Here is a 25,979-nt window from a genome sequence, read left to right on the forward strand (position 1 = left end):
ATGGGGTTTCACCATGTTGGCCACGCTGGTCTCAGACCTCCTGACCTCAGGTGATCCGCCCGCCTCAGACTCCCAAAGTGCTGGGATTACCGGCGTGAGCCACTGCATCCAGCCCATTTTTATCTTATAAATTTCTTCCAATCCAGTGATTCTCAAAAGGGGGGCATTTCCCCCCCCAAGAAGACATGTAGCAAAGTCTGAAGACTTTGGTTGTCACTTCTTAGGAGGTACTACTGGCGTCTGCAGGCCAGGGATGCTGCGAAACATCCTCTCCCAGCCTCTTATGATAGAATCACCACGTGGCCTTTTATGATACAGCCATCACATCTAACATGTCATAGTGCCACAGTGGAGAAAACGTGAGACACCGCGACAGTATTTTGGAAGACTGTTTAAATTCCTTAAGAATGGCATCTGAAGGAGCTCTGTGAGGTCTCACTAAGAATTTAGAATAATTTCACGTTTATTTAGTTTTTACACCCAATTTTTCATTGAAGAATTTTAACACAGTTGTTTTGGCCTTAAGAATAAGCAGGTTGTTCTTGGCAAGGCTGTTAAGAGCATAGGCCGTCAGAGATGCTGCGTCTGTGGTACCAGCTCTGCCTCTTACTAGCCCAGGTACCTGTTACAATTTTTGCTTGATATTTGACTCTGGTATTTGTGTTCTAATGAAAGGGAGAACGTGTAAATGGTTCTTTTGTGAAGTTCTTGTGCTTAATACTGTGCCTGACATCCTCTATGTAGAGTGTTAATGGTTTGTATTGATGTTCTTATTTTAGATCAAGCTAGTGAAGAAAAAAAACGACTTGAGGAAAAACAAAGAGCAGCCCGCAAAAACAGGTCCAAGTCAGAAGAGGACTGGAAGACGAGGTGCGTGCCTGAGTCAGGGGGTGTGGCTCAGCTCTCAGGCAGGCTGCTGTGTGGGACGAGGCAGGGATGCCAGACACTGACCCCAGAGCAAGGGCCTATCTAACACAAACCCTGCTGAGTTGTCCCAGGCCTGAAAAAAAGTTATTTCCACTGACTTTTATCCATTCATCCATTGATGGACACAGGTTAATTCCATATCTTTGTTATTGTGAATCGTGCTGTCGTAAACATAGGGATGCAGGTATCCCTTCGATACATTGACTTCCTTTCCTTTGGATACCCAGTAGTGGGATTGCCGGATCCTATGGTGTTAAGATTTTTTAAGAAATCTCTGACCGGGCGCGGTGGCTCACACCTGTAATCCCAGCACTTTGGGAGGCCGAGGCGGGCAGATCACGAGGTCAGGAGATCGAGACCATCCTGGCTAACATGGTGAAACCCCATCTCTATTAAAAAAATACAAAAAGTAGCTGGGCATGGTGGCGGGTGCCTGTAGTCGCAGCTATTCAGGAGGCTGAGGCAGGAGAATGGCATGAACCCGGGAGGCGGAGTTTGCAGTGAGCCGAGATCGTGCCACTGCATTCCAGCCTGGGCAACAGAGCAGGACTCCGTCTCAAAAAACAAACAAACAAACAAACAAAAATCTCCATACTGTTTTCCATGGTGGTTCTACCAATTTATATTCTCACTACCAGTGTATGAGCTTGCTTTTTTCTGCATCCTCGCCAGCCTGTTTTTTCTTTTTAATAATTGCCATCCTAACTGGTGTAAGATAATAATCTTGTGGGTTTTATTCACGTTTCCCTCCTACTTAGTGATGTGGAGCATTTTCTCATATCCTGTTGGCTATCTGTATGTCTCTTCAGAAATGTCTCTTCATGTCTTTTGGATTATGTATAGCATGGTATATTAGAAAAATCATGGTCTTCAACATTAAACCTAAATTTGCCATCAGTTACAAGGTTGGGCAAGTTATTTAACTGCCTAGACATTCAGCTTCTCATCTGTAAAACAGAGCTTTAAGAGTTTGAGGCCAGGCGCAGTGGCTCACACCTGTAATCCTAGCACTTCGGGAGGCCAAGGTGGGCGGATCACAAGGTCAGGAGCTTCAGACCAGTCTGACCAACGTAGAGAAACCCTGTCTCTACTAAAAATACAAAATTAGCTGGGTGTGGTGGTGCATGCCTGTAATCCCAGCTTGCTTGGGAGGCTGAGGCAGGAGAATCGCTTTCACTTGGGAGGCAGAGGTTGCGGTAAGCTGAGATCGCACCATTGCACTCCAGCCTGGGTAACGAGCAAAACTCCGTCTCAACCCAAAAAAAAAAAAAAAAAAAAAGTTTGAAGGGCATTTACACTGAACCAGGTGCCTTACATACTGCTGTGGGCATGCTGTAAATGTTAATTTTCTTATTCTAATTTATTCCTAACTGCTTAAAAGAATGCCTTGCTGTGGAAAATAAGACCCGGGCTAGAGGGTAAACCTGTTAGACAAATACATTGTTTCGAACCAACCTATTAGAAGACCCTGCTTCTGTCAAGTAGCTTGCTAGATCCTGGTGGGAAATCTATATTCCTTTTGCATGGTATCATTACCCCTTTTGGAATATTATTCCACAGACCTGTTCCCTACCTAAGCAGAAAAACAACATCACTTCAGCATCTCTTTAGAAATCCCTCACAGAATGAGTTGCTGCAATAGAAAAATACTGCAAGCTAGTGAAGAAACAGCCTGTGATTTTCCAGTTTGCCCTGTAAATCTTGACGTTTTTCTTTTAACAGGTGGTTCCATCAAGGTCCTAATCCCTACAATGGAGCACAGGACTGGATTTACTCTGGCAGCTACTGGGACAGAAATTACTTCAATTTGCCTGACATTTATTAAAATGCATACAAGTCAGGGTGTTTGGCTAATCTACAAATAAGTCTTAAACCTATGTTTTTAAATTTTTTTCCCTTGGTTTCTACTTATCTTTAAAAAAAAAAAGAAAAAAAGAAAAAACATTCATAATTGCATTTCACCCCCAACAAAAGCAGGGTATAAGGTGATACTGGTGATGAAAGTCTTAGGAAAAATGCATAAATTTTGCTATAAAACGTACTTATTTGGAATACTATTTTATATAGAGGTAAGAGAAGACTGCTGGGGAATATGCTTTTTATGGTCGCTGTTGCCATATTTACTGAAGGTTTATACCTAAATGTAACTTTAGCTTTATGGAACTATATAGTAATCCCAAATCAAGTTATTTTGAATATTTTTATGCTGTCATGCTTGAATGTTTTAGATGTAACCTTTGACATATTTAGAACTCTCGTCCTATACAATGTTTATTGCTCAAATGTAGAGGTTATGTCATTTTATAAAGACTCCATTGATAAGATGGCTTTTATTCATACTAATCCAATTTTACCCCTTCCATCTTCCAAGAAGAAAAAAATGCCTGAATGTTCAGAATAGATATTTCTGATTTGAAAATTCTGAAGAATTAAACTGGAAAAGTATTTAATTTACTTAGTGCTCTGAATTTACTTTTACAGTTTTCTGCAATATCATTAAAATGTTTAAGTTTACATTTGAATTGAAAATATGTATAAAATCTAGCAATTCACAAAAATGCCCTAGAAATATAGATTTTAATCACCATTACATAATGACAAACCTTGTTAAATGCTTCCACTTCCAGTGGCAAATGCCGCTAGAGAAATTAAGTTGCACTCATGTAAGTATCAAACTATATAAAAGGAGGTCTTGTGCATTTCAAGTTTGCAAGGTACTTGTGTACTTAAAATATGTGTGGAGACCTACTGTACAGTAGTTTTGCCCCTTTAATTGGGGCACATTAATCTTAAATCTTATAGTATTTATCCACCCAAACCCCAGACTGAGATATTGCTCCCATGGGCCTTAGGTAGCTGCCAGTACATGATTTTAATTGCTGTCTTGAAGTTAACAAGTGTTATAATGAAATAATCTACCTGATGCTAAATAAAGGCTTTAGAATGTTCCCCAAAAGTGTGGTTTCTTGTAAAATTTCAAATACACTAATGTTGTCACTTAATACCATCCTGAATTGTTAGAAGTGTCCTATCAAAGAAGTCCTGGTGGTGCCATGGCTCCCAGGGCGGAGGAGATGACCAGTTACCCGGCATGTATAGTGGTAAGTAGGAATTTGGCCTTCAGTTCATCTCTGGATAGATACAGTATAGAGAGGTGCTACTGTATTCATTTGGTGTGAATCTCAAATGCAGAATCAAGTGGAACTACCTGGTTAGAAAATTCATTACTAGATCTGTTAGAGTGGGAATAGTTTAAAAGTATACACAGAGGAGTTGGAAAATGCTATTGCTTTATAAGTCTGAAAAGATAGGCCTTTTGTGTTTGGTTGGTTGGTTGTAGTCCTCCTAAATTACAAAAATAAACAATGCAAAATTGTATGCTTGCATGAAGTTTATTGATACATTACACTGGTGGCAGACTCCTCCCTGAAATGTTGACCCAAACAGCGTCATTTCTGGATCTGTTAGGAATAATGCAAACATTGAATTGTTTAAAGTTACACATGAAACTGAACATGTGAAATGAGCAGAAGATCAGAAACGCAACGTCTACCCTCCTGCTCTGTTACTAAGCTTAACTAGTTACCTATGGGCTTTTGCACTGAAATATCCCAGCAATTTCATGCTGAAAACAGCCATTTTGGCAGTTCCACTAGAAGTCCATAAAGAGTTTGAAGAAGTGCACCTAGCCCTAAGATAATTTTGTCTTTCCTTAAAATATAGTAACTGGTCCTTGAGCCTGCTTATGAATTAAATCTAGCTTTTGTCCATCTCTCAGATGTTCAACTTAAAATTCCCACTAATTATTTGAAGTAACTAATTGGTACATAACGCTTCTGTACTTTCAACTAGTCTCCCTACTTCCTCTGTTGACCTCCCCCTTGCTGCTAATCTGTTTTCCACCTAGCAGCCCGAAGGATCTAATAAAAACAGGAATCTGATTCTATCATTCTTCTGCTTAAAACACTTGTGCTGGCTTCCCATTGAACTTTCCATCAAAATCTTTCATTTTATACAATCTCCCCATTCCGTCCCAGCCAGTCTCACGGTGGCCTACTTTGCTGTCTCTGGAACCCCCGTGTTCTTTCTTTTCTGCCCTAGGACACAGCCTGGGTGCACCCTGCAAAGCTGGCTCCTTTTCATGCTCGGGTGTCAGTTTACATCTGAGCCTGAACACCCTATCTAATAGTGACAATTAAAGGCAAGCCTGTGTCAGTACCTTGTTTTCTCCATAATACATGCTGTAATACACTTTTTTGTCTGTTCCCCCCATAAGATGTACGTCCCATGTTTTGCTCACTCTACTGTCCACACATAGGGGAGAAGGGCTAGCATAAGGCTTGGCATTAAGTATGAATGAAAAATTTAAAAATGATTTGTGAGTGATCAAACTGTCTCATCCACAGTTAATCTCAGCTGTTGTTTAGCTCTTTACTCTGCCTCTCCCCTGTCCGTCTACTGCCTCTTAGCACGTGGATTAAGTGCTCTGTTACATAATCAAGACTTTTCTCTCTTACCTTGCTCTTCAGTTGTTCCCAGCTCCTCCCTACTCCCTAAACATGCCAACTAAATTGTCCCGTTTTAAAAATCCATCCCCTTTTCGCATCTACCACTGTGTTAGACAACGGACTAGGTATTTCAAAAGCGACTGAGTTCATTACTTTCATGTATCGGGCATCAAATCCTTGGCGTGAGTCATTGTGGTGCAGTGCACCTGCTGTGCATTTATTAGTAACTGGTGGTTAGGAAGTTGGAGACAATAACCCAAGGAAATTAGAGTATACCCCAACTTATTATCTCAAATTATTTTTAAATATCTAAATCTCCAGCTCAGCAAATCAAAATGCTTAAAACGCACGTGTTAAGGCCTAAATGTTATGGTAGGAAAGTATACCTACCAGTTTTCAGTTTCTGCTTTGCGAACTTTGTGAGCAGTAGTCACGGTTACCTCCCCAGCAATACCGTAACTTCCAAAGGGAGCACATTTGTCACCAGATCCTGAACTTTTTTTAGCTACATCTTCTACTGGGAAAGCAACAGAAAGGAAAACAGGGCTTTTTGGCCTGGGGACATCTTGTCCACTTGGAGGATTAGCATTCTGGGGACTTAGGGTCTGTTTCTGGAATTTCTCATTTGCAGGAACAGCAATGGGCACTTGCATTGCAACATATCTCAAGACATCTGACTGTGAAACGACAGCATGTCCAGGAAGAGGTTTCCATCCCTGTGCTTCCTGAACATTTGAGCCTACTAAGATAAAAGGTGGGGCACTGGTCTTCTTGGTGTCGCCCATCACATAAGTTGGAAAAGTGACTTTTGGTGGATGCTGCAGAAACTGTGGATCCTGAGGATTAGATAAATAGAGGGTTGCTTGGGGGAAAGGCCCAGGTGCAGGTGGCGGTGATGGGTGACCTTGTTGATTCTTATCAGTTAGACAATAAAGGGTCCACATGTTAGAATATGGTGGTGGCTGTCCTCGTTCACTTGCTGCCATTGCTATAAAAAAAAATTTTGCAGGAATTAAAGTTTTAGTCTCTGTATCAGGCATTATGCATAGTAATGTCTTTGTAAGTCTCTTTTACATATAACACAGCTGTAGTGACATGCACCATAGAGCATGCTATAGAGAGGGCTGCTTAATTGTGTTTGACAGTGTGAAAGAGATTCTCTACAGTTGAAAAATGAGAACAGTGTTGTGATGGCAAGTGGCAGGGACACTACAGTTGTGGCTGAAGAAGAATCTTACTCTAAGTTGCTATTTCCAGCTACTTCATCTAAAGATGTGGCTTCTGTAGGATCCTTACAGAGGAAACTGGACAGTCAGCGCAACCTTTTGCTTTACCCAAAAGTCAATTGAAGAGTGTGTTAAGCCATTAAAGGAAGCGTTAATGCATCTGCATAGTGTTTTATTTCCTAAAGAAGTTAGGACTAGGTATCATCTTCACCACATAATCAAATCTCTCTGGCCCTTCACAGGCACCATTATCTTCCATTCATTTGTTACCACACATAAAACGTCACATAATCTGGGATTCAGAACCTCAGAGAGCACCCCTTTTAGGCAAGACTTGAAATCATAGGTCCTAGGTGGCAGTAAAAGGCTGGTTGGCCCCACAGGGATTCTTTGGGTTGAGAAAAAGAGGTTTAGGAGTGCCACCTATAATGCAAGTGTGACCCGCCTCTTGAAGACAGTACTGTCTTAGACGAGTTTCACTTTGCCCAAATGTGCCGCGTTCACCTTTTGAACACTGGGCCATCTATCACCAGTGCAGCCTTTTTCCCCTGAAAAGAACGTAACACTACGCACAGGATTAAGTGGCCATTTTCCCAATAGCTTCAGATACTTTCAAGTGATCTTTTTTTTTTAAGCTTGTTGAAAAATATGTCCAAGCCAGGTCTTCACTGTCTCACAGGAAGAGAGGGTTTGATAGTCTGCATTTTTTTGTTAATATCCTCTTAGTGTTGTGGACAACTCCGTTTTCCTTTAGAAATAGTTAAGCATTTGAAAACAGTGACTTGGTCTGGACATGCTGCGTAAGCCACAAATATAGCGCCAGTCCCACACGCTGCACTCCCAGTGCTGCCCTCTGCCTTTGCAGCTGTGCAGAATCCCTGTCACACTGCCAGACAAAATGTGATCTTTTCTAAACACCTGCTTTGCTAACACTTTTTGAATCACTCTGGCTCGGTTAAGAGTCAGGGTTGAGAGATTTTGCAAAAGGAATGGGGGCTTGGCTCATACATGTCCCTTCTGTCCCTAAAAAGGGCCCCTGCAATTATCCATGAGGCAGGAGGGTGAGCAGACCAAATGCCATAATTAGATGGAGATGAAGGCCACATCACGTCTGTGTCGCAGGAAAACATGGTGATAGTTCAACAGCCAAGAAAGCAGCTTGATTTTGGCACTTGCCAGGGAGAGGGAACTGATCAAAGGAAGCCAATTACGTGAACTGCATCTATTGCTGTTCAAGTGCCGGGCTGTCCTTTCCACCGCTGATACTTCCCAGCTCCCGTGACCTCTCCCCTCTCCATCTAGCTATGAAGCTGCTCTTCAGCTGCAGGAAGCTCCCAGGCAGAAAACAAAACGCATGGCCCAGCACCCCAAACCTGGTTACAGAGCTCTCCTGACTCAGTGTGAAAGCAGTCAAACACGCCACCATTTTTTCACTTTTTAAAATGCCATAGCCTATGTAAATGCATTGCTGTAGTTTAATTTTAGATTCACAAGAGGAAAATTTCAAACCAACACCCTCTAATTACAGTTTTGCAATCAACCTATTCGGATCACATGAATATATTTTGTACCTGACAACAGGCTATATTGTTGTTGACTACACAATATGTCCAAAAGAATAACACAAAAGTGCTGGATGACCAAACTGAGGCCAGGCTCTGGGGACGTCACTTTAAAATCACTCCTGTCATAGTAGTAGAATCTCAAATACAACAAAGCCTTTAAATAGCTTTGGCATTTTAAAATAATCTATTGAAAATAAAGACTGACCAATCTGCAGGGAGCCTACATAGATGGCAACCTGAAATACAGATGTCACCTGAAATGCAATTTGTAATGGAAATACCTGATTTTCTTACCTGGCTTTATCAAACCTTATTCAGCTGTTGCTTCCCCTTCTGGTTCAATTTCTGGTGCAGTAAGGCCTTCTGGAGCAGGAGGGAAGGGGCCACTAGATGACTTTACAGATGTACCTGAGTGCACTGCTTCTGCAGCTTCCCCAGAGAGCACAGGTTTGCCTTCCATCTCCTGGGGTAGAGAGTTTTCCCCAGACTCCTCCTGCCCAGTATTGTCAGAGACTATTGAAGTGATCCCCACTTCAAGGTGCAGAGATTTTTCAGAGCCTATTTTGATAGCGCCCTCTGCATCCAGGAGTTGTGCAGGTACCTCAGGCTGACCTTTCAAAGATGTGTCAGAGAGCAGAGCTGCTGCTTCTGCCTCCATATATACTGAGGAATATTTTGCATTCTCCTCCAACTGTGCAAGTTCTACAGACTCTACAGATTTTTTAGATATGCCAGAGGTGGTCTTTTCTACTACAGATTTGGGACTAACTGGTGGTGACTGCTCATTTTCTTTAAGACAAGCAACTTGATCAGTAAAAGGGGTAACTATTTGTTCTGGCAGTTGCTCGATATAAACAACTCCTTCAATCACAGGCACATCGTCATAGACAGATGATATATGAACAGTTGACATAACCTCAATATCAGCCTGCAAAGTGACCTCAGGAGCTTGATCATAAGCAGGAGGTTCTTGTTCATCCTGCAAGGGGACTGAGGAAGCCGTTGATTGTTCAGCCTCATTTTCTTTAGGTTGAGAACCCAAATCTACATGGACAGATGTTTGGCTCACAACCTGCACTTCTAGCACCTTTCCAGAACACACAAGAGGAGCAGCCACCATGACATCTTCAGCAGCCTCTGAGCTTGGCACCTCCTCGATAACAACAGGCATACTGGTTGCCACATCCACCATTAAAACATCAGATTGATCAGAATGAATAGATGAAACTTTACCTAACATCTGAGCAGCAAGCTGAGCTGGGTCAGCTGGGACGTAGGCAAACTCTGGTGAGACAGCTGTTGGAGGTGGTGATGAGGGTGGGGTAGTAGCCTTAGGGGTGGCTGGTTTGGAAGAAGAATCACCAACTGCTTCAGTTTGCTCAGCACCTGGCTCAGCATAAACTGATGGAAACTGGGTGGTTTTGTCACTATATTCTGTTCTGGTTACATTGTCCTCGTCTGTGTCTGTAGATTTTTCCATCTGGGTAGGTACTTTAGATTCTACCGATGTTTTTTCTGGTTCTTTTAAACATTCTAATTTCTTCTGTGGTGTCGTTCCTTCTGACCATTTCTCTACTAAAACACAACAACCAGATGGGTTAATTAGCATCTATGCCCCAAAAAAATATTTTTAAAGAAGGCAATAATAGGGATGTGGTGGCTCATGCCTGTAATCCCAGCACTTTGGAAGGCTGAGGCGGGAGGATCGCTTGAGCCCAGGAGTTCAAGACCAGCCTGGACAACAGTGAGACCCCATCTTTACCTCTCCCTCCCACCCAAAAAAAGGCAATGGGTTGAGCATTCAGATGTCAGTAGAGACACAAATATAAAAGAGTTTTCAGCTTTGTTTTCCAACATCTGTAGTGTGGGTAATAAAACATTCCTGTCCTTGTCTACTCCAAGACCCTCAATTCATTTCCTTAGAAATAAGTGACTCTCAATAGCGCAGTGGCAAGACTAATAATCAGATATCATCCTAAGGTGGTTAGCATCAAGGGAAAGATGATAAGATCATAACTTTGTGCCTAGAAATAAGGAAGCTGAAAACCTCCATGGAAAAAGCTCCTGATCAAACTTCCACACAAAACTGGGGGAAAAGGTTGGGTCGGAGGGAGACCAACTTGGGCAGTAAATTATTTCATCTTTGTTGGTGTAGTAACTTAGTAATGACATAGATGCTGCATATTAATAAAGGCATTCCTCCATTTAAGAAAGTTGGTATATAAAGTTTAACTTAATGAACTGATAAGCTAGAGGACTATAGGATTTTTTTTTTTTACATTAGGAAAGTCACATATTCTAACCTAAAAATGCTAGCAGCTGCTAGTGATGTGTGATCATACAGCCACAGTCAGACTGACCCAGCCAAGAGGAAAAGAAAGAAATCTCTGGATTTCAAAGTGTAGACTTAAGTGAATCCTCAGGCATGAGGAAAATTCTCATGGGTTGGAAGGTCACAACAGCTGATGACATATACAAAATCCTAGAGCTGGAAAACTGCTGTAATATTTTATGTGCATCACCCACACACCTAACTACCTTAGTCGTTAACTCATCAAAAGTTTTCACATCTGTTTGCTGAGAATTTTCCTTTGGGAGGCATTTCTCTAATGAAATTTACAAGAAAAGCAGAATTTGCTTCAAAAGAATATATTTGGCTTAAGTCAAAACTTTGGAGACATATTTTCAATAGGTTCAGCTGCATTCTGAAAAGCAGTGTCCTGCAGTGTCTCCTTTGACATTGGCTGCTGATGTTTTATAAATTCAATTAAGATTTCTAATACTGGGCATGGACATTATACCAAATGCTCACATGCAGAGAAAGATTCAAAAAGAGAGAACGCCACATCTATCGTTACCTCCCTCTGCTTAGAACAATAACCTCATTTTCCTAACCATTCACCTCCTTCAGGACTTTCCCATCCACTTTTTAGGAAAGCCCTTTTACCCACCAACACGTTTGACTGAGTGCTTGTGCTACATGCTACATGTACGAGTGGTCTAGGCACTATTGAGGATAGAAAGACTGTTAAGACGAGACCTCATATAGCTTACATTTAATAGGGGAAATAAGATAGACAAATATAGGTTAAAAAGTTCAAGAACCTAACTGGTACTAATAAAGATCTTAGAGTTCAGAGGAGGGGGAAAATCTTTTTTTTTTTTTTTTAAATGGAGTCTTGCTCTGTTGCCCAGGCTAGAATGCAGTGGCGCCATCTTGGCTCACTGCAACCTCTGCCTCCCAGGTTCAAACGATCCTCCTGCTTCAGCCTCCTGAGTAGCTGGGACTACAGGTGCCTGCCACCATGCCCAACTAATTTTTGTATTTTTAGTAGAGGCGGGGTTTCACCATGTTGGCCAAGCTAGTCTCGAACTCCTGACCTTGTGATCCACCTACCTCAGCCTCCCAAAGTGCTGGGATTACAGGCGTGAGCCACCACACCCAGCCGAAAAATCTTATTTAAGCCTGACATTAGGAGAGTTACTCTTATGTTTAGGATATAGAAAGCTACAAAATACATTGTTTCCATCCATAACAACAGGAAAATGCCAGATAGATAAGCCACAAAATCATAACTTTTCTTGAGACCAGCAGAGAGCTGAAGTCAAAAGGTAATCAAGTAACCTGATTTCAAAAGAGGAACCAGCCCCTCCAAGGAGAAAAGGGACATAAGAAACAGTCTCAGCTGTAGCAGGATCCAGAAAGAATAGGCTGCCATCACACCAGCTGGTAAGAATGTACCAGCTATAATCTGAATGTACTGGTAAAGGCCAACGGTGCACTACATGTCAGTCTGGAATTACTCCAGACCCAAGGAAATTCACACTCATTAGCAAACACTTTTCCATGGGCCTCACATGAAAGATGGAGGCAGCGTTGAAGGCCAGACAGAGCTCTCCTATTATCAGAGCAGAGACAGGAGACACTGGCCCAAGACTGACCACAGATGGAAGGCAGAGTTTGGCTACCACGTGACAGAGGGCAGGAACACCAAGAAAGCCCCGTGTCCAAAGCCCAGGTGCACAGGTCCAGCCTAGGTCTGAGGCAGGCCCAGAACAACAGGGAACCTCCTGCACTGCTAACCAGCCCAAGGCTGAGAAACAAGAGACAGCGGGCTGCCACCAGGAGAGGGGGCAAGAGTTTGGAGAGAGATGCCCTTTGTGGGGCATGCTGGCAGAGAAGGCTGAAAGCTGAGGGGAAAGCATAGATGCTGAGAAATACCCTCTGGCACCCCAGCCCCACCCTCAGCAAAAGGTCTTGGTAGCCCTCTCCTAGAAGGATTTGAGGTCTGTAGTACAGTGAAGGTAATGAAAGCAACAACAAAACCCAAGTCCAACTCCTAACCAGATTGACCTCCCCATACCCACACCAATTCAAGGCCTCCCTAACTATTTTCCCCCATAAGGTCTTCAATTCTCTAACCACCGATTTACTTACCATGAGCGTTTTCAAGAACGCAGCCAATCTAGGGATTGGATTCCTGCAATCCCTAGACTGACCTGACAGGTTGCTTGTGGTATAATTTAGGCAACTCTGCAAAGGACCACTTGCTCTTTTAATTACAAGTGTCTCCCTCACAGGCTCATGGTACCTGAAATTATGTCTAGGAGATTAAAATGATTTAATGTTTTAAATGTTAAGAAAGCTCAATATTTTTGTCTCTAGAAGTCCCCTGTTAAACAAAAACATCCCTTATAACCACCATTCTGGAAAGGTAAAGCATTATATAATTATGAATCCTTAACAATTTACCAGGGAATGTAGGATATTGTTTTCTTCCCTGCAGCTTTCTCATAGTAAAAAAATTAATGAGAAAACCTAGATTCCAGTCCTGCCTCTAAGATTTAATAGCTGCATGACCAAGTCAACTGTTCCAAGCTTCAGGCCTCCTCACTTGCAAAATGGGGATAACTGACTTCATGGAGTTTCTGTGGACATTAAGTGAAACAATGCATCTGAAAGCACCGAATAAACTCTAAATCACATATAAATGGGGAAGGAATGAATCAATACCCATTTAAAGAGATACAGAAAAGTTTTGAATATGTGATATCAAATTAAACATTATATAAATCTCAGATCTCTAATTCGAGATTTGATTCAGCTTTGATTAAAATTAAAATTGGCTATTTCCTAAACTGGGTGGTAAAATGCAGGATGTTTTTTCTTTATATGTGTGTGTTATATACTTATGGATTTTTTCATAATTAAAAAAATTGAGACCAGATGCCTTAAACTTCTATAGTGTTTTTGAAAATGCAAACACTAGGTCAGGCGCAGTGGCTCACACCTGTAATTCCAGCACTTTGGGAGGCTGAGGCAGGCAGATCACTTGAGGCCAGGAGTTCGAGACCAGCCCAGTCAACATAGTGAAATTCTGTCTCTACTAAAAATACAAAAATGAACCAGACACAGTGGCATGTGCCTGTAATCCCAGGTACTCAGGGAGCTGAGGCAGGAGAATAGCCTGAGCCCGGGAGGCAGAGGTTGCAGTGAGCTGAGATTATGCCACCATACTCCAGCTTGGGCAACAAAGCTAGACTCTGTCTTAAAAAAAAAAAAAAAAAAAAAATGCAAACACTAGATCAACCATTTGGCTTTGTCTGGAATACATGAAAGAATGTTGGCAAATATATACATACTAGTTACTATACACATATAATATAAATCTATATTGAATTCATGTCATTATCTGTTTATTAAGAAGGGTAAAGAGCTTTTCTCTAATGTATTAAAGTCAGCTTTAAATATGTATAACAATTGCTGACTTGTAACCTTGAGATTATGTTGGTTGTAGAAGACACTAGGTTTGCTAAAGGTTGATCTTATCAACCTTATGAAGATTAACCCACTATGACTTCGGTGATCTGATTCTACTTAAGCTGACAAAATTATACATACACACTAAGAATTAGGAACATAATTAAAGGCATTCCTTCTTGTAAAAAAGTTCCTTTTTAAGTATAATAAAATGACTCAAATTGGCTAACTTTAAAATTCATTGCAGAATCCTGATTTTCCATGAAATCAGTAAGATAAAGAGATAAATTCCAAGCATATGGTATTTTTTTAAATAGGCACAACTCATACGGAGATTCAGGGTACTGGGGTACATAACTGCCCAAGAAGCATAAGGAAAAGGACATATTCTGGCATGAAATGGGAAATCTGAAAGGCATCAAAGACCAGAAGTGTATAAGCAGCAGGGCCTAACAAGAGATACGACAGGCTGTGTAAGAATTGGAGATGGGATGCTCAAAGAGAGTGCTTAAAGTCAGGAATATGTATGGTACATAGTCTTTTAAGAATTTAAAACAGAAGATTCCAACTAGCCTGTATTGAACTGATTGGAATGAGAATACCAGAGACTATAAAGTAGGTGGTTTGTTTCTTTTCTCCCCTCTTCCTCCTCGCCCTTCCTTCCATTCTTTCTTCATTCAACAATCATTAGTTGCACCAGTATGTGTTAGACACTGAAGAATCAAAGAGGAATAAGACTTCCTAAAGATCTCACTCTGATTAAGGATATAAGCAGATGATTGATTATATGACAATGTGGTCAGTACAGTGACTGAAATATGTATGGGGTCCAGTGGCTTTTAGGTAATTTGGGTTAACGTTTAGAAATAAGGAACAGGTGGGAAAGTGGCTAGTAATTTGGACTGGAGGAGGTGGAAAGCAAAAGATGGCATGGCCAGTTTGAAGGAGAAGAGCCATTCAACCTATCCTAGGTAATCTCTCCCATGCCATGCCCCTTTGCCTTCACTTCCCTCTTGGTTCTCCAGCGCTGCCATCAAACTTCACTGGGCCACAGGGAGCAACACCAAATGCAGTTTGGCATCCCTTTGGCTTCATCCTTCCCTCTTCTCTTCTGGGTCTATTTCTGTATCCCTCACCCCATCACTCCCAACACATCCCCCCTCCCCACATTTTTACCAAACCTCATCTCTCCCAACTTCACTTAAGGGCAAAGAATTAAAGCAGGGTGGGTGGAATAGCAGACATTCCCTCCCTTATTCTTTGCTAAGAGAATCTTAGCTAGACTAGTGGCAGCAATGTACCCAGCCCCAGGCACACTGGTTCTCAAGGGATAGTAGTATCCCCCTTCCACTGAGAGTATTTATAGATGTAGAGGGGACATTTGTATTTATTTCAATGTCTGGGAGGCATTAGTATTTTAGGAGCCAGGGTCAAGGATGCTAGGTGTCCCGCAATGCATGGGACAATTCTGATCTCTCTTACCATAAATTTTATCAGTAGTGCCACCACTTTCTCCTCCTTCCTGATGTAAACACAGGCACAACCCCTGGAGCAGTAGCATGCGGGGACATGTAAAACATTCTAAGAATGACACAGCAGAGTGCCTAGATATGTGATGCTTATTATTAAAGTATATTAGGAGCAGAATGAACACCTTTTCAGATCTGTTCTTAAAGTCACTCTTAATTGGTTTGCTGTTACTTGCAACCAAAAGCTTTCCTAACTGATACGAGGCATAAATTAGAGGGGGGTTGTATTAAATGCTGCTCTTTAGATACCCTGTTTTTTATTCTATGACTTCCATAATACCCATTTTCTCTCTGGGTACTTGTTGAATTCATTATCTTAAGATTTACACTACTAGATAATGTATCTGTACTTTTTTAAACCTTCTGCCCATAAACATCTGGGCTGTGGGTCCCATATACCCTCTCCTCTGTAGAATAAAGCTGATTAAAAAGAGGAGGATTATTTTTGGTTTCCTACATCATAGTCATGTCACATGTTTTATTGAATAGTTTTATTTCTTCATATGCCTTTCCTTTTTTAAAAAAATGTGTTTGCCTTATGGCACTGATTAGAACCTACAGTACAAAGCTAAATAGAAATGGTAATATTGGAGATCTTTGTCCTGGTCCCAATCTTGAGGGGAAGATATTCAGTATTCCCCATTGGGTATAATGGGTCAATTGGGTTGTCTGTAAGTTTTTGTGTATCCATTCCTAGATTTAGGAAGTTCCCTTGTGTTCCTTGCTTGCTTATAGGCTTTTTTTTTTTTTTGAGACATGGTTTTGCACTGCCATCTAGGCTGAAGTGCAATGGTGTGATCACAGCTTCAGCCTCCTGAATATCCAGGACTACAGGTGTGTGCCACTATGCCCAGCTAATTTTTAAAAAATTTTCTGCAGAGACAAGGCCTCACCATGTTGCTGAGGCTGGTCTCAAACTCCTGGCCTCAAGTGATCCTCCTACCTCAGCCTCCCAAAGTGCTTGGATTGCAGACATAAACCACCAAGCCCTGCTTATAAACTTCTTTAAAAGCATTTCTTGTAGAGCAGGCAATGCATTCTTCTCAGTTTTTGCTGCCTGAGAATGTCTTTATTTTGCATTCATTTTTTAAAGGATATATTCACTAGGTATATATCAATTCTAGGCTGGCATTCTAGGTCACTGTATGTCATTCCATTGTTTTTGGCTTCTGTGGTTTCTATCAAGAAATCACCTATTCGTCTTATTATTGTTCCCCTGAAAAGTAATGAACCCTTTTACCCCTCCACCTGCTCTTAAGATTTTGTCTTTTTCAGCACTTTAGCTGTAATATACCTGTGTGTCATTTTCTTTGTATTTATCCTGCCATGGGTTCATTAGACTTCTGAAATCTGTAAACTATTGTCTTTCAGAGTGGGAAAATTCTCAGCCATTACGCTTTCAAATACTACTACTTTTCCATTTACTGCAATGACATAGACTTTTTTTTTTTTTTTTTAAAGACAGAGTCTTGCTCTGTCACCCAGGCTTTAGTGCAGTGGTGCAATCTTGGGTCACCGGGTCACTGAAACCTCTGCCTCCCAGGTTCAAGCGATTCTCGTGCCTCAGCCTCCTGAGTAGCTGAGACTACAGATGGACACAGACCTTTTGACAATGTTCCATATACATTTCTTACATTCTTTTCTATTTTTCTCTGTCTTAATTTGGTGGTTATCTGCCTTGATTTGGTTGTTGTCTGTTGGCTCATTTTTTAGTTTCCTAATTCTGTCTTCTAATAAAGCCATATAATTTTATAGTTTGCAGTTATGGAATAAATGTTTCTTATTTTGTAGTTTCTAATTCTGTTGGAGTTCTGCATCTTTTCATCTATTTTCCATCTTTTCAAAATACCAATCATGGTTATTTTCTATCCACCTCATGTAGTAATTCCAGTATCTGGATATTCTTTGGGTCTGCTTCTAGTGAGTGTGTTATGTTTTAGCCCTTATCAATCACTTCTTCCTGCTTCTTTGAATGTCTAGTCGTTTTTAACTGTATGCTGGAAACTATAAATGACACATTGTAGAGGCTCTGATTGTTATTTTCTTCTAAATGGTACTGATTCTGTTCTAATGGCAAATCAATCTGATCCTCTTGAGATTTGATTATAAATTCTGGTAAAGTGGGCATACTTCAGCTTTGTTCTTCCTCCTAGCGCATTCATAGTGTATGACCTTTATTCCTAGTGTATGATAGTGCACTACGTATACTTTAAAGTACACTTTATTCATAGTGTATGACCTTTCTGAGGTCTCAACTAAATTGCCAGGGTTTCGCAAAAATCTCTTATTTTTGGCTGGGCCCAACCTGCAAAGCCTCTCCCAACACTAAACGGTTCTGATCTCTCGACTTAGCTTTCAGTCTCCCAATAGCTGTTTCCTGCTTAACCTCCTCAAGCCTTACTCCAAACATGAGGAGCTTAGGAGCTGGACAAAAACCCAAGGGAAATTCTTTTTTGCAAACTTTTGCAGGTCCTTCTCTGAAAATGCCTCCTTTCTGGTACTGTCACTCACATCCCAGCCACACTGAAAGACTGAAATTCTGCTTCTCTGTCACCTCTCCCTAGATTTCACTCACTGCTTGGGCTGTATTTCCCTGCATAAGAATTTGAAAGTGTCCTCAGGAAGAAAGCATCTGTGAATATGGGCTGAATTTCTAGGAATCCTTTCTCCCAAGAATCTAGGTACTGGACTTCATTTTATATAATTTATACAGCTTTTATGTCTGTTTATGATAGGAGGACAAGTCCAATACTGGCTTCTGTGTCATAGCTGAAATGAAAATCTCTCCCTCTCTGCTGAATTTCACCTAGCACAGCATCTGGAAATTGTCAGGAAATTAAGTATTTGTTAAATGAAATTATGGATTGAACTTCAAGGATACGTAAGATTTGAAAGGTAGAAAAAGGAGTGAAAGGAACTCCTGGAGGGAGAAGAAACATAAGCCCAAATCAAGTGATTTGAAATTTCACATTTCAGGAGATGACAGATTGTCTTAAATATACGGCACATGAGGTCTATGAAATGAGATGATTGCAAAGGTAGGACAGACTGAAATCAGAGAGAGCTTTGGATGTCATGCTGTTGTAAAGGGCTCAAAATTTACACACTGTGACTTAGATATGCCAGAACAGTATTACTTTCTCTAACTGATCTCATCTTGCATTAAAATGCTCACTTCCCAATAGCAGAATTTCATCTTAGTTTTAAAATCTGTCCCTTCAAAAAGTCTTTTGGTTAATTAGTGAGCCTTTTGGGCTACTGCTCCTTTATTAAAGGTTCTCCTCCTTCTAAAAAGGGGTAAGCTGAGTCTGGGGTAAGCTCTGTCTCTGATCCACACGTCCTTTTATGCTGGCTCTCCATGACCTCTGGTGGAGACATAACTGGTCTCTGGGTGTTTTTGTTTTGTTTTCTTTTGTTTAGAGACAGGGTCTCACTATTTTGCCTAGGCTGGTCTTGAACTCCTGAGTGCTGGGGTAAGCTCTGTCTCTGATCCACATGTCCTTTTATGCTGGCTCTCCATTACCCCTGGTAGAGGCATAACTGGTCTCTGGGTGTTTTTGTTTTCTTTTGTTTGTTTGTTTAGAGATGGGGGTCTCACTGTTTTGCCTAGGCTGGTCTTGGATTCCTGGGCTCAAGTGATCCTCCTCCCGCCTCGGCCTCCAAAAGGCTGGAATTACAGGCATGAGCCATCACGCCCTGCCCTCTGGGTGCTGGTCTCTGACATCACTGCATTCATTGCTTAAAATGTTTCCATTTTGTGGGAAGTGTAACTTGTTTATCTCACTCAAGGACTGGCAGATCTCCTTCCTTTTAGTCCTGTGTAGCATCTAAGGCTTAGCTGCCAATTTTTATTTTATTCTCAGTTTGGACGTTATATGCTATAGCCCTCTGCTCATGTCACCTTTTCCCATCCTGATTCCTTGCTCATCATCACTTTCACTGGAATAATCCAAAAATACCAAGACTCACTAAAAACCATACACAGCGGCTAAGCACGGTGGCTCATACCTATAATCCCAGCACTTTGGGAGGCCAAGGCAGGCAGATCACCTGAGGTCAGGAGTTCGAGACCAGCCTGGCCAAGATGGCGAAACCCCATCTCTACTAAACATACAAAAATTAGCCGGGCATGGTGGTGGGCGCCTGGAGTCCCAACTACTTGGGAGGCTGAGGCAGGAGAATCTCTTGAACCTGGAAGGCAGAGGTTGCAGTGAGCCGAGATCGCGCCACTGCACTCCAGCCTGGGCAACAGAGTGAGACTCCATTGCAAAGGAAAAAAAAAAAAAACCCTTCCAACAAAGTATTTAATCTCATAATTTGAGTCTTTATTACTATGAAATCCAATTCTCCTCATGCCTGTAATCCCAGAACTTTGGAAGGTTGTGCCAGGAGGATCACTTGCATCCAGGAGTTCAAGTCCAGCCTGGGCAACACGGCAAGACCCCATCACTATCAAAAATTTATAAAAAATTAGTTGGACATGATGAGTCACAACTGCAGTCCAAGCTACTTGGGAGGCTAGGACAAGAGGATCCCTTGAGCCCAGGCTGCAGTGAGCTATGATGGTGCCACTGCACTACAGCCTGGGTGACAGAGCATGTCTCTGGAAAAAAAAAATATATATATATATGTATATTTTAAAAAGGACCAATGTGATTAAACATCAAATGATTTGTGGGCACCATTCTTAAGTTTGAATATATGCTAGTAATGATGCAATAATCAATAAACATCATTATTAAAACTATTACTACTTGTGGTACTTACCTTTAATCTGATGAAATTGTTTAACCAGATCTTTTATATCCACAGTAGTATTCCCTGAAGGAATCAATACAGGAAATCAAATACAGATACATAAAATTCCCAACTTAAAATGTTTTCTTTTTCAAAGCAGCAAATATATAAAGGAAATAACAAACCTCTGTACATAGTAAGTTCTTGAAAATAAGCTGCTGCAAACTGGTTGATGTCTGATGGGTTGGTTTTGAGAACAGCTCTACTAATTCCCTCGAGCAGAGTCTTGAGGCCATAGGGTATGACAAGTCTGGGCTTTGAAGAAATCATTTTGGCAGGATGTCTGTAACTCAACTAGAATGAAGAAAAACAAAGTCTTATAAATAATGTTTTACTAAAATAGTTTTTTTTCTTTTTTTTTTTTTGAGACACTGTCGCTCAGGCTGGGGTGCGGTGGCATGATCTCAGCTCACTGCAACCTCTGCCTCCCGGGTTCAAGTGATTCTCCAGCCTCACCCTCTTGAGTAGCTGGGACTACAGGCGCCTGCCACCACACCCGGATAATTTTTTGTATTTTTTAGTAGAGACGGGGTTTCACCGTGTTAGCCAGGATGGTCTCCACCTCCTGACCTCATGATCCGCCCGCCTGGGCCTCCCAAAGTGACTAAAATAGTCCTTATGAGTTAACTATAGTTTCCAATAATAAACTATCTCCTATTAAAATTATCAGCTTTAGTTCTAATATGTAGGTATTCATTTTAGTAAAATGGGCTAATTCTTGATGGTAGTTTAAAAAATAACACAACCCTACTAACAATAGCCTACTATGTGCAGATGAGCAATCTAGTACCATTATAGAAATCCATAGGAAAAGCCCCGCCAAGACCCTGAGGACATTAAAAACAAAGAACAAAAAACAGAACCTGCCTCTGTAAAATTCAGTGAGTATTTTGTGCAGTTAACATTTCATGTATCTGTTTCTAAACAAGTCCTTCCAAACCACACAGGCACTGGCCTTTCTGTATACATATGCATCAAACAGTTACAAGATAGTTTTTTTTTCTGTAAGAAGATGTTTTTCCTTATTTTTCTAAATATATTCTCACACGTTGCTTTTCTGAGACAGAGTCTCACTGTCACCCAGGCTGGAGTGCAGTGGTGTGATCTCAGCTCACTGCAACCTCCGTCTCTTGGGTTCAAGCAATTCTCTGCCTCAGCCTCCGGAGTAGCTGGGATTACAGGTACCTGCCACCACACCCGGCTAATTTTTGTATTTTTAGTAGAGATGGGGTTTCACCATCTTGGCCAGGCTGGTCTTGAACTCCTGACCTTGTGATCTACCCGCAGCCTCCCAAAGTGTTGGGATTACAGGCATGAGCCACCACGCCCGACCGTTGCTCATGTTTAAGTGTGCATTTTTTAGCTTTAAATTTTGGGGGTTTTTTCAGCCTGCTTCATACCTGTAGGAATAACTTTGTTTTTAACATTAATCAGAGTGGGTATAATTTATTTGTGCTATTGTTATACCACCGTCATTTGTACCTGTCTTTTCTCATATCTCCCTTACCCTCTTCCCAAATTTTCCCTTATGTTTCCCCTTCTGCCTTTCTGGCTTTTAAGTGGTATCAGAGATATTGCACAGACCAACCTGTAATTCTCGGAGTTGCAGAGGCTGCCACCTAAAACTATGTCAGGGTGTACGTGTTCTGACTCCTCCTAAAAAATTATCTAAGGCTTCTAAAGAACAAAATTAAATAAGAAAATCCCTAAAGTGGTGAGGGGAAAACTAAGATAGGAAAAACAGGGTGAAGCTACAGGTAAAGTTAGCACTCCAATGCATGCCATAGCTCCTTCACTTTGATAAAGATGGGTATCAAATCGATCCCTGAGCTACCAAGGAGCCATCACAAAATAAGAGATAGGTGGTTAAGTGATTCAGGTTTCCTGAGGTGAAAAACAAATCAGTTGTTTGAGAGAACCACAGCTATTCCGGATACTGAAACCCAGGAGAAATTTCTCCCCCAAGTCCTTATAAAGCAAATAGTGTGATATAATGAGCCATGTCCTCAACAACATCCCTACAATAAATAATGAGTTTCATGGGGTTAAGTGGCATAGTCTAATTATAGAAGGGCACAGCTTCTATTATAAAGTAACTAATATCTCATAGCAAAATGTTCAATACTTAAAAGCACATCTCATCTTCCCAAAGGTCAGGACAAAATGAATCTGTACTGGCCAAAGCAAATCCTTTCAGAATATAATTAAGTATAATTGAATCCCTTAATGAAAACTTCCTTTTACAGCATCATTCAACAGATTTACTGAATTAAACCATCTTTAAAAAACCAGAAGTGATCCAGCAATCCCACTGCTGGGTGTATACCCAAATGGAAATCAGTCTACAGAAGAGATATCTGCACTCCCATGTTTGTTGCAGCACTGTTGACAATAGGTAAGATTTGGAAGCAACCTAAGTGTCTATCAACAGATGAATAAAGACAATGTGGTACACAGATACAATGGAGTACTATTCAGCCATTAAAAAAGAATGAGATCCTGTCATTTGCAACAAAATGGATGGAACTGGAGATTATTATGTTAAATAAGTGAGGCACAGAAAGGAAAACATTGCATGGTCTCTTATTTATGGGAGCTAAAAATGGACAATTGAATCCATGGACATAAAGAAGGATGGTTACCAGAAGCTGGGAAGGGTAATGGGGGCCTGGGTGGAAAATGGGGAGAAGTGGGGCTGGTTAATGGGTATAAAAAATGAATAAAACCTACTACTTGAAAGCACAACAGGGTGACTATGGTCAATAAGTTAATGTACATTTTAAAATAACGAAAAGAGTGTAACTGGACTGTAACACAAAGGATAAATGTTTGAGGGGATAGATGCCCCATTCCCCATAATGTGATTAACATTGTATGTCTGAATCAAAACATCTCATGTACCCCATAAATATATACACCTACTATGTACTCACAGAAAAAGAATTTAAAAAAAAAATAAGTGGGGATTCGGCAGTCCCATATGCTAAATGCTAAGGAGCATAGGCAGCAATGACATATACATATATACTGTTTGTTACATATATATATTTGATACATACTCATACATATCGTATGTCTAATTTTAAGTACCCAAGGTGAGTAGATAGACCGTTTTGAAAGTGGCTCCCAGAGGCTGGGCGCGGTGGCTCACGCCTGTAATACCGGCACTTTGGGAGGCCGAGGCGGGCGGATCACGAGGTCAGGAGATCGAGACCATCCTCGCTAACACCGTGAAACCCCGTCTCTACTAAACATACAAAAAATTAGCCGGGCGTGGTGGCGGGCGCCTGTAGTCCCAGCTACTGGGGAGGCTGAGGCAGGAGAATGGCGGGAACCCGGGAGGCGGAGCTGACAGTGAGCAGAGATCGCACCACTGCACTCCAGCCTGGGCGACAGAGCGAAACACTCAAAAAAAAAAAAAAAAAAAAAAAATGGTGGGGGCTCCCAGAAACCATGATGGCGCCAACAACCTTTCAAGAGGCAGTTAGCAGTTGCTGCTACCAAAGGTGGGGACAGCGGCCATGCACTCCATGATCCCCCGTCCCACTAGTTCTCACCCCGACTTTGGGAACGTATGGGGCCAGGGACGCTAAACGTCCTACAGTTCAGTTCCCCACAAAGAACTGTCCTGAGCAAGCTGATGAAGGTCAACGGGTAAAATAGTCACAAACATTATTAGGGTTATTTAAAAGCGACAGCTTAATAATTCTCCCCAGATCCCTCCTATCACCAATACTGGTCCAACACTGGCAGAATTTAAACCCTGCCCCGCCCAACTGTAAACGTCCATGCGCCCACTACCACAAGGGTAACGTCTTAATCAAGAAACATGATGCCTTTCAGCATGCCAGCAGGGACTTCGGAGCCGTAGGTAACCGCACTCCCCCATCTCTCCCTGAAGAGCCTCCGGTGTGTGGCCCCCGCTGTGTCAGTGCTCGCTTTGCGCTAGGTCTGTTTGGGAGAGGGGAGTGAAATGTAGGAGGCTGGGCGTGCTCACTTCGCCTGGACTTGTTCAGGAGAGGCGGGCGACGGACCCACCGAGGCCCCAGATTCGGCAGCTGGCCGTCTAGTCGCCGCACTCCCCGGTGTGGGCCGGGGCCGCCCCACAGGTCCCCCCCAACTCTGAGGACCCTCCGCCTTCCCCGACACCTGAGGCTCCGACGACCTCTCCCATTTCGAGAGACTCCCTGAGGCATAACTGTCTCCGAGGCCCCAGGGTGCGCCTTTTCTCCAGACTCTCCCCACCTGCTTTCCGGCTGCGCTCTTTAGAGCTTCCTCGTTGCCCCCTTGCCGGCGGCTCCTGAGGTTTGACGCTTGCGAGCGTTTTTATAGCCCCGGAGGCATCAGGGCGTGCGTCACGAAGCCCCGCATCACAAAGCTCCGCACGCACGCAAGGAGGCGGGGCCACAGCGGCTGCAGCCAATGGGGAGCCGAAAGCGACAAAGGCCGTAATTTGGCCGGCGAAAGAGGCTTGTTTCCCCTCTTCTGGCTACACCTGAGCTTATTTAGGTGATTTCCCAACAAATGGCCAGGAGTAGCTCAAAGCGACTGCCTCTCCGTCTGTGGTCGTTGGGCCTAAAATTAGAGCTCATTTGGAAAGAAAGAAAGAGATTTATGGCAGTGCTGTTATGTCTCTACCTCGCGATTCCACACACTGCTCCTGGCCCCATAAACTATAGCTCTCTTCGGTCACCTTTAGGAATAATTTCTGCCACGTTGTAGACTCAGAGTGAATAATTGTATGCAACACAGCACTTTTTCTTTTGTGAAACTCGCCTGTGGAATGGAAGTTTAGCATGAATCCCGAAACTTCTGTTTCTCCACAGTTGAGATCAGACACCAACTATCCCTACAAAGCCCACCGTCAAAAACAAGTCAAGGAGTGACTGTGTGTAACTTCAGCTCAATTTTTCCAAACTAAAGGAATACCGCTTCATTTAAAAACGCCCACTTTGCCAGGTGCGGTGGCTTACGCCTGCAATCCCAGCACTTTGGGAGGCCGAGGCGGGTGGATCACGAGGTCAGGAGTTCAAGACCAGCCTGGCCAAGATGGTGAAACCCTGTTTCTACTAAAAATACAAAAAATTAGCCGGGCATGGTGGCGGGCGCCTGTAATCCCAGCTCCTCTGGAGGCTGAGGCAGAGAATTGCTTGAACCTGGGAGGCGCAAGTTGCAGTAAACCCAGATTGCGCCACTGCACTCCAGCCTGGGCTACCGAGCGAGACTCCGTCTCAAAAAAACAAAACAAACAAACAAAAACGCCCACAGTTTGCTCTTTCACTCATTTAGGCTCAGGTATTTGGGCTGGGCTCCAAATAACACCATAATCATGATTATCAGACTACAAGCAGCCTTCATTTTGATCCATCTTCAAATGTTTAAAAAGCAACTACTTTAAACCAAAGAGCATTGCCAGGGCAGATATCTGACCAAAAGCAAAACAAAACAAAACAAAAACAACCAACCCCCTTTCCCAACCCTGCCCAAAAAAACCCACAAAAAAACAAAAACAAAACCCTGTTTTTTAATTCAGAAAAAAATAGGGCTTCCAGAGCACTTTGCAATAAAAGGCAATGTTAAGGCCTCAGTCAGCATTATCTAGTGCCATTCATTAATCCACTTAATAAGTAGTACTGAGTGCCAGGCAAACTCCCTCTTCTCGGGAA

The 25,979-nt window shown here is 42.1% G+C and overlaps 2 protein-coding genes across 11 annotated transcripts in view; one reads left to right on the top strand and one right to left on the bottom strand.

Moving 5' to 3' along the window:
* Positions 1 to 3,883, top strand: part of OSBPL1A (oxysterol binding protein-like 1A) — a 240,199-nt gene extending 236,316 nt beyond the window's left edge. For all 3 annotated transcript variants that reach the window (XM_011988065.1, XM_011988066.1, XM_011988067.1), the window contains 2 exons: positions 780 to 870; positions 2,650 to 3,883. In XM_011988065.1, the coding sequence (XP_011843455.1) occupies positions 780 to 870; positions 2,650 to 2,752 (194 nt within the window). In that variant the 3' untranslated portion in view covers positions 2,753 to 3,883. The remainder of the gene's footprint in view (positions 1 to 779; positions 871 to 2,649) is intronic.
* Positions 3,884 to 4,303: 420 nt separating this feature from the next.
* CABYR (calcium binding tyrosine-(Y)-phosphorylation regulated) lies at positions 4,304 to 24,719 on the bottom strand. 8 transcript variants are annotated; one of them, XM_011988076.1, is made up of 6 exons: positions 24,559 to 24,719; positions 20,439 to 20,607; positions 20,284 to 20,337; positions 9,460 to 9,801; positions 5,826 to 5,949; positions 4,304 to 4,388 (listed from the first exon to the last, which is right to left on the bottom strand). In XM_011988076.1, coding segments are annotated over exons 2-6 (666 nt in total). In that variant the 5' UTR covers positions 20,584 to 20,607; positions 24,559 to 24,719; the 3' UTR covers positions 4,304 to 4,387. The 8 variants fall into 8 exon arrangements, with proteins under 8 accessions (XP_011843466.1, XP_011843462.1, XP_011843463.1 ...); XM_011988072.1 differs by having other exon boundaries at positions 5,826 to 6,423; XM_011988073.1 differs by lacking the exon at positions 24,559 to 24,719 and adding an exon at positions 24,150 to 24,185 and having other exon boundaries at positions 5,826 to 6,423.
* Between the last annotated feature and the right edge of the window lie 1,260 nt (positions 24,720 to 25,979).

Source organism: Mandrillus leucophaeus, unplaced genomic scaffold (genome assembly GCF_000951045.1).
Source record: "Mandrillus leucophaeus isolate KB7577 unplaced genomic scaffold, Mleu.le_1.0 Scaffold322, whole genome shotgun sequence".
In the NCBI taxonomy this organism is placed as follows: domain Eukaryota; kingdom Metazoa; phylum Chordata; class Mammalia; order Primates; family Cercopithecidae; genus Mandrillus; species Mandrillus leucophaeus.